The sequence below is a fragment of the Akebia trifoliata genome, chromosome 7, assembly GCF_017979445.1.
Source record: "Akebia trifoliata isolate Shusen 1 chromosome 7, ASM1797944v1, whole genome shotgun sequence".
Taxonomy (NCBI): domain Eukaryota; kingdom Viridiplantae; phylum Streptophyta; class Magnoliopsida; order Ranunculales; family Lardizabalaceae; genus Akebia; species Akebia trifoliata.
In genome coordinates this window covers 23,628,733-23,636,024 of record NC_141381.1, presented here as the reverse complement: position 1 = coordinate 23,636,024, position 7,292 = coordinate 23,628,733, and the positions used below count along the sequence as shown (strand labels likewise).

Sequence of the window (7,292 nt, the reverse complement as noted above, 5' to 3'; positions counted from 1 at the left end):
CCAAAACATAAGGCTATTAATCAGGCTTACTGGCCCACCCAGACCTGAAAAATGCCTGCTATGGCTTAACAACATGAAGCCCAGTCCACAATATAAGTAGTTAAGCAATCCAACCATACAATAAAGGCCCAGTGATAACATTAGGGCCATTAAGGAAAACTATTAAGATAAAGTGATAAACTAGAAAATTATGTCTCTTCATCATAATTAAATGAAAATAGACTTATCTTATAGCACCAAATAATATTCTCATGAGGATTATTAATGGATCAATATATCTAAATATTATAATTAGATCATACTAGTAAGAGTTTATTTCTAGTTAAAAAAATTTAAAGTAATTTTCTATATATGTAAGTCTGATTAGGGTTCTCGTAATCAACAATCAAGAATTAAGACGATTCTATTTCATTTCAGGTATAAGCATTCTTTTGCTTTAAGTTTATACAGGATGTATGATTTAAAATCTTGATTTCATTCATTTATCTTGGTGAACTTACAGAATCATATTCCTAGATGTTCAAAGATTAAAATATTTCTAACGATTAAACTTAAAATATATCACTTAGCAGGTAACATTAGTATATTACTTCCTATAAGGCTATAACACGTACTAATTACTAAAATACCTTTTTGTTTTTTTGTTTTTTTGGATGTCATGTTTAGGCCTTTGTATTAGCAACAGTCCATCAAGGAGTGATATTGATTATTGAGATCTTGATTTTTTTCTAGGCTGATTTTTTTACATAATTTCATGATTATCAGTCGTAGGGGCAATTTTCTTTGTGCGGTTTGTATAATTATAGCAAAGTAGTTTCAGGGTTGTATATATTGACACCGTTTCACACATTGCTGATGTGGATGTGTGTACATGAACAATAGACGATTTTCTTTGAGATACGAGTTAGAAGCATCTATGGTTCTGTGCATTCCAATTTGTGAAACAATGTTAATTTCAATGTCACTCCAACACGACTCATTCGGTTTTCACATTGACACTAAAAAAAAATATCATCACTGCCCGTGGACTTGGGCAATCATGTTGAATCACTTAAATTTTAATTGTTAGTTTATATTTTGATTGTTATCATTGATTAGGAAGCTGATTTTCCACGATTTTTATGTCTACAATTTTTTGTATGAATTAAAACATGCATTGCCTCATAACTTATCGGAATGAGATGTTTCATCCAATAACATTCAAGAAGGAACGATGGTTCCAATCATGGAAAGATCTCATTGTCTTGAGAATATAGTTACATGTATTTTAGCGTTAAGATTTGGTTATGGACAAAGTGGAATGGAGGGACATGATTCATTTAACCGACCCCAAATCTTTGGGATAAGGTGGTGATTGTTACATCGTTAGAACATTTCAGATTGCCAATGTAGGATTTCGATTCTAAAAAATGAGAGATGTGCAGTGTTTGTCAATTATGAAATTATCAAACTCATCAGTATAGAATGTGCAAAGAATGAAATAAAACCAAAATAACATGGAATAGAGGTAGGGGGCTTGATGATGATGATCTTATCCATTCACATTAAACTAATCCATTAAAATTTCAGAATCACTCATAAATTTCAATTCCTAGAAGTCTCAAAAACTTCAGAAGAATGTTAAATCAAATGAGAGGTGCACTATTAAAATGTGCAAGACATGAAGATTTCAACTCCAGTTATAAATTATGACAAGAAAATCAGAATGAAATTGAAATTAAACAACACATTGAAAACTCATCACTTATGTTTTCCTTTTGGATCTCCATTCTGCTCTTGCTCGGATTATCTCTGCCTGATCTTCTTGCATCCGAAGTAGATGCGTGCTTCCCAAATGCACTTTACACACACTCGCAACATTTGAATCTTCGGCCACACTTTCTTCCATACTTGTCAAAGATTCAAGCAAATGAGAGTGCCGACATTCACGTCTATACTCCAATGTCATACTCGTAAGATTATAATGCTCCAAGACATTCATAGGTACACTCTGCACGCAAGAGTCACAAATCGTATTAGTTGGTTTTGTCTTTCGAGAAATAAATTGATCTAAATATTTTTAGTGATTAGATCTACCTCCAAAATCCATCCAATGTATTTCACATTATTTACGTGCTGGTTGGCATCCATGTCGCTCCATCTTGGCTGGATTACATGAAGATAAACAGTTAATGAAGCAAACTAACTAACTTTAAAGAGGTGATATTGAAGGGCTAAAAATACTTGGTTAGAGAAAGAGTCCAACATTGTTACACAAGTTAACCAAACTATATACTCACGGCTAAACCTGATCTGATACTCTCAGCGGTTTCATCGTTGAGTTTGTCGATTTTGTTACTGCAATTTTCTAGTTCAGCAATTGCAGTTCTATTTATGTAGAAAGGTTTCACCTCTTCCCTCACTTGTTCTGGTATCTTAGACAACCTTCTTGTTTCTCTATCCATGATCACCCATGTACTGCATCAATATAAATAGGTGAATTATGGGCAGCTCTTTTAATTACACACACACACACACACACACACACACACATACACACATAAAAGAAATTTAAATACTCAAATTTGGGGAATTGGTACCTTGTAGCTCTGGTTATGATCTGTTGGGTATTATAATCTCGGATAATCCAATCCCTACGCATCCCATTTTTTCCGGCTGCATCAACCCAAGTATCAATCTCCACCACATCTCCCCTATTACACAATTGCGGTAATTGTCAAATTTAGTTCAATATATTACTTCAAGTACCCAACTTCAGGGGTTTGAAATGGGCAGAGCCACAAGCCAATGAGACTCGTAAAGGGATACATATTTTTGGATTTCAAGAGAGTTTGTTTGGCCAGACTGGAAAACCTACAATCATGTAATTAAGGGTTTTAATCATTCTCAATGGAGTGAAACTCTCAGGTCTCGCATCTGTGGATGTAGGCATTAACAAATCATGAAATCGTTGTGTTTTCTTGATTGTTTTCATAACATATATAGCTAGATCTAGGGATCTGGCCTCACACATACTAGGCACCCATTTTCAGATAAAAAATGGTGATGTTAGAGGATTGATGAACTCATAAATCGACAAAAGATAGTTTGACAGTCCTTTGAAAAATGAATCATTGGGAAAGATAGTTTAACACAATTACATATAATGTTATGCTGCCATTCTAAACTAAAAGTTACAGTTGAAGAGAGGAGTTAAAAAGATGGGCAACATACCAAGAGCTGTATTTCTGGACTTGTACATGAATTCGAGTGACTACCCATATGAGTTTCCTGATGCTCATTTCATGGGTTGCTCCAAAACCATTCCCAGCAAGGCCAGAGCTTGTTACATGATTCAGGGCTGTCTCCTGCAATCAATGTCATCACACAAATACAATTCAGTTAGATTACCCATAAACCATGCTTCAAAATTAACCGACTCATCCAAATCTTTGGGACAAGGTTTTAATGATTATGATGACGAATCCATGCTTTAAATTTTCAACAAAAACTTAAGGAATTTAGTTGAATTGTATCATTATCTCAAAAAAGAAAAAATGGATCATCCAGTTTGAACTGATTCTTTTGATCGAAAACTCCTCTTTGCAACAATTTTTATGACATGAAATACTTGATTTACTGATCATCAATGTTGAAAAGGCTTGTGTGTTGGTATTTCCAATAATCAAATTAACAAATTCCTCTAAGCAAAAAAAAAAAAAAATTAGATAGAAAATTAGAAGAGAAATCCAACATTTAGAAAATCAGAAGAGACATCAACCTGAAGGAGATTCATCAAAGTCTCCATAGTAGCAGTTTTATCTGGTCCAATTTCATAAGACCTTATTATGAACGTCTGTCGATAAACAAATTGTCCTTCTACGAACCTCCCTAGCTGATATGCATGAACGGGCATGTCCCCAATACTTTCTTTAACCCACACGGCGTTCCGACTGATATGTGTAGCTTCACTCACATTGATTCCACTCACATTTGTCCCATTAATCTTATCCACGCTTCGATAACTACTACTGCTACTACTCGATTTCACAGACAATCCTCTCAATTCTCTCTTACTACTAATAACTTTGATTCCTACTTTTGAAAATCCTCTTGCAACATTGTTCTTCCCAAGCTTACATAAACCGTCCGGAAAATGTGATCCAACATTGCTCGTCACCGCCATTGTTGTTCATTCATTTGCTGAAGAATTCACAAAATATAAGTTTAGAAAAAGATGGGTGTAATTTATGGGTGATGTTGGTTTGATTTCTGTTCTATAGAGAAAGAAATTTAATATGAGTTGGTAGAAGTTGAACAACTAATTAATTGAGAAAAACAAGACCAAATTTTTTTTAATGGTTAAATAAACCATTCAAAAAGGCTACCAAACAAAGAAAGAAAGTTAAAATATATAGAGCGACAAAGATGAATCAAATCTAAAATTGTTGAAGAAGAATTTGAAGGAGGAGAAGTCATTTTCAGCTCAACCACTTAAATGGGTGGAGGAGAATTTGATTACTCTATAGTTAACCTACACGCAATTGTCGTGAAATTTGAGTGGTGAATTTGCATGTTTTTTTTTTCTTCTTGGTTCTAGAGTCTATATAGTACATATTAATATAGGTATTAGGATTAATAATAGACCATTTCTTCTATTTATCAAAAAAAATTTGTTCGATTGTTTGTGATTGAGGGTTAAAAGGTTAAATTAAGGGAAACTAAAAGAGAGGGATACCTCTGGAGAGATGTTGGGAGAAGAGATGTCAGATACTCCAAGGAGTTGGGTAGCTACCCAACTTGACTCTCCATTTTGTGCCATGTGGCACACTCTTTTATGAACCATGAACATTGGTCGACCCATAGTAGAAGAAAATTGACAAATTACCTTTCTAGTTTGTTTTCAAAATATTTGTTAAAATTAATTAAAAAATAGGTTTGGTAATTGGTAACCAACTCATACTTTCAAAACGGTACGATTTTACAATGGTTTTTGTTTGTGTTAATCTCTCTCTCTCTCTCTCCTTTTATTTTTTAATAATAAAATTAGTATATGTCCTTTTTTTTATTCTAAACGATGAAGGGAATTTCCCACCAGTTCCATGCAGTGGATTTCAACGGTGGAGGGAAAGCTACCTCACGATAGATATAAAATCTACACATTAAAATATTGGAGTTTGGGAACCGTCAACTTTCCATATATGATTTAAAGAAAATATTATTTTTTTCAAATAAAGAAAGTAAATCACCGGATGGACCAATCACCTAAACCCACGTGTAGAGAACATTCCAAATTAGGAATCTATGTTGAATAATGATGAATGCCCACAGTTTTTTTATACGCAACTATTGTGGAGAGAGGACAGAACTGTAGATCTTTTTTTTGTGTACCACGAAGAAAAAGATCTATGGTTTTGGGCCCTTGCCACATTGGCCACTTGTAGAAATCTGATTTATTGAAAATTCTTTGATGAATATTATATAAATTTTAATAGAATATTTATAGAAATTACATCAACCAAGATATATGAAAACTAATCTAATATAATATTCTAGAATATCCTAATTGATATATTATAAATATCAATAAATATTTTAGAATATCCTCCATCATAACCTTCCATTTGTGATGCGATTCATGGACAATTATACAATGTATCTTATGTATCTTACTACAATGCATCTTGTTCTTTAACACCATGTACCAAAAACGGCATGCATTCATCACGACTCACCAAAAAAAAAAAAAAAGTCGTATCTCTTTCAAATTTACTTTTAACTAAGTAAAAAAATACTCTTGTGGGAGGGGTTCCTTCATCTTCTTTACATATTAGGGTTTGTCACGGCAATTGCAATCATTTTCGTTGATTTTTTACGACGAATGATAAATAGAGAATGATATATTCCTAATTTGAACATTTACATGTATTTTCCGATCTATTTCAATTATCTGTAACAAAAAATAACAAATGAAGTTGGGATTCCAAAATTTTAAGATTTTGTTGTAACGTTTGATTTGAGCATCCATTTTACAACTTTATTATATGTATTTTGGGTATTTTGAGAAGATCTATTTAATATCAAGGTTGAAAAAGTGAAAAAAAAAAATATGAATCATATTTGTAGTGTCGAGTTCAACGTTTTTTTAATAACAAGTTTGACACTTTTAATTTATTGTCAATCAACATTTTTAAGAAATATTGATCTCAACAATACAAATGTTGAACTTGACACTACAAATGTAATTCGATTTAATTTAATTTTTTCATTTTCTCCACCTTAACATTGGATAGATCTTCTTGAAATACCCAAAATGAATATATTTCAATTTCAAAATAGGAATTCGAATCAAATTTTATACGAAATCTTAAAAAAAAATTAAAAACCTAACTTCATTTGACATTTTTTTGTTACAAATCATCAAAAGATAGATTAATATATATGTTCAAAATTAAGAGTATACCATTTTCAATTCTTTATTCACCCTAAAAAATCATCAGAAATAATTGCAATCACCATTGAAAAATCTAAGTACAAAAGAAGATGAGAAAAATATAGTTTTGGGTACTCCAAAAAACACTATGAGGGTAAATGGGATTGAGGAACCATTAAATGGACTATTAAAATGCCTTACAAAAGTCGGGGACTATTTAGGAAGAGACCCCTCCACATGGTCAATTAAGTAATGTTCCCCAACTTTTTTGTCCATCTTCCATTTTTTGCATCTTTTCAAATAGACCTTACTATGATCTTATTTTTACCTGAACCATGTTTGATATATGACTTTAAGGTCGTCTTGTTGGTAGTCAATTGTGGAGTCTCGATCTTGATTTTGATCAATCCTCGGTGGATTGGTTGAGTCGGGTCTTTTTGTTTGGGATTTTTCATTTTGGTTGGATTTGATCTATTTTGGGATGTGTTGATAACAAATTTTACAAATCTATCTTGAGATTCGTGAAATAAGATCGCAAATAATTTTATTGATTTGAATGAAAATGATGTACAAATCTCAATGTTAACTTTGATAAACAATCAAGTACAAAACTAAAGATAACGTGTGTAATTTTCTTTTCTTCGGACTTCATGCGTGATCAACTGAAAATGTTACTTTGACGGTAGCTTTATTTATGCTTGATTTTCTTAGAGATTTCTATAGATTTTCTTCTCCTTGAGTTTCCCGTTTTATCGGATGAGAAAGTTTTCTTGATTTCTAAAGAATGGTTTTAAGCTGGATCTTCTCTTTAATCGGAATCCGAGTCTTTTGAAGAGCTTTGCTTTGCCTTTAAAGGAGAGTTTGAGAGCTTCTTCTTTTC

The 7,292-nt window shown here is 32.5% G+C and overlaps 1 protein-coding gene across 1 annotated transcript; it reads right to left on the bottom strand.

The window, feature by feature from the left end:
• Positions 1–1,620: 1,620 nt before the first annotated feature.
• On the bottom strand, positions 1,621–4,440 carry LOC147398456 (palmitoyl-acyl carrier protein thioesterase, chloroplastic-like). Its single transcript, XM_086448980.1, has 6 exons — positions 3,761–4,440; positions 3,214–3,347; positions 2,580–2,693; positions 2,280–2,457; positions 2,077–2,145; positions 1,621–1,990 (listed from the first exon to the last, which is right to left on the bottom strand). Exons 1-6 carry the CDS (start codon positions 4,163–4,165, stop codon positions 1,745–1,747), a joined length of 1,146 nt encoding a protein of 381 aa, XP_086305106.1. The 5' UTR covers positions 4,166–4,440; the 3' UTR covers positions 1,621–1,744.
• Positions 4,441–7,292: the final 2,852 nt, after the last annotated feature.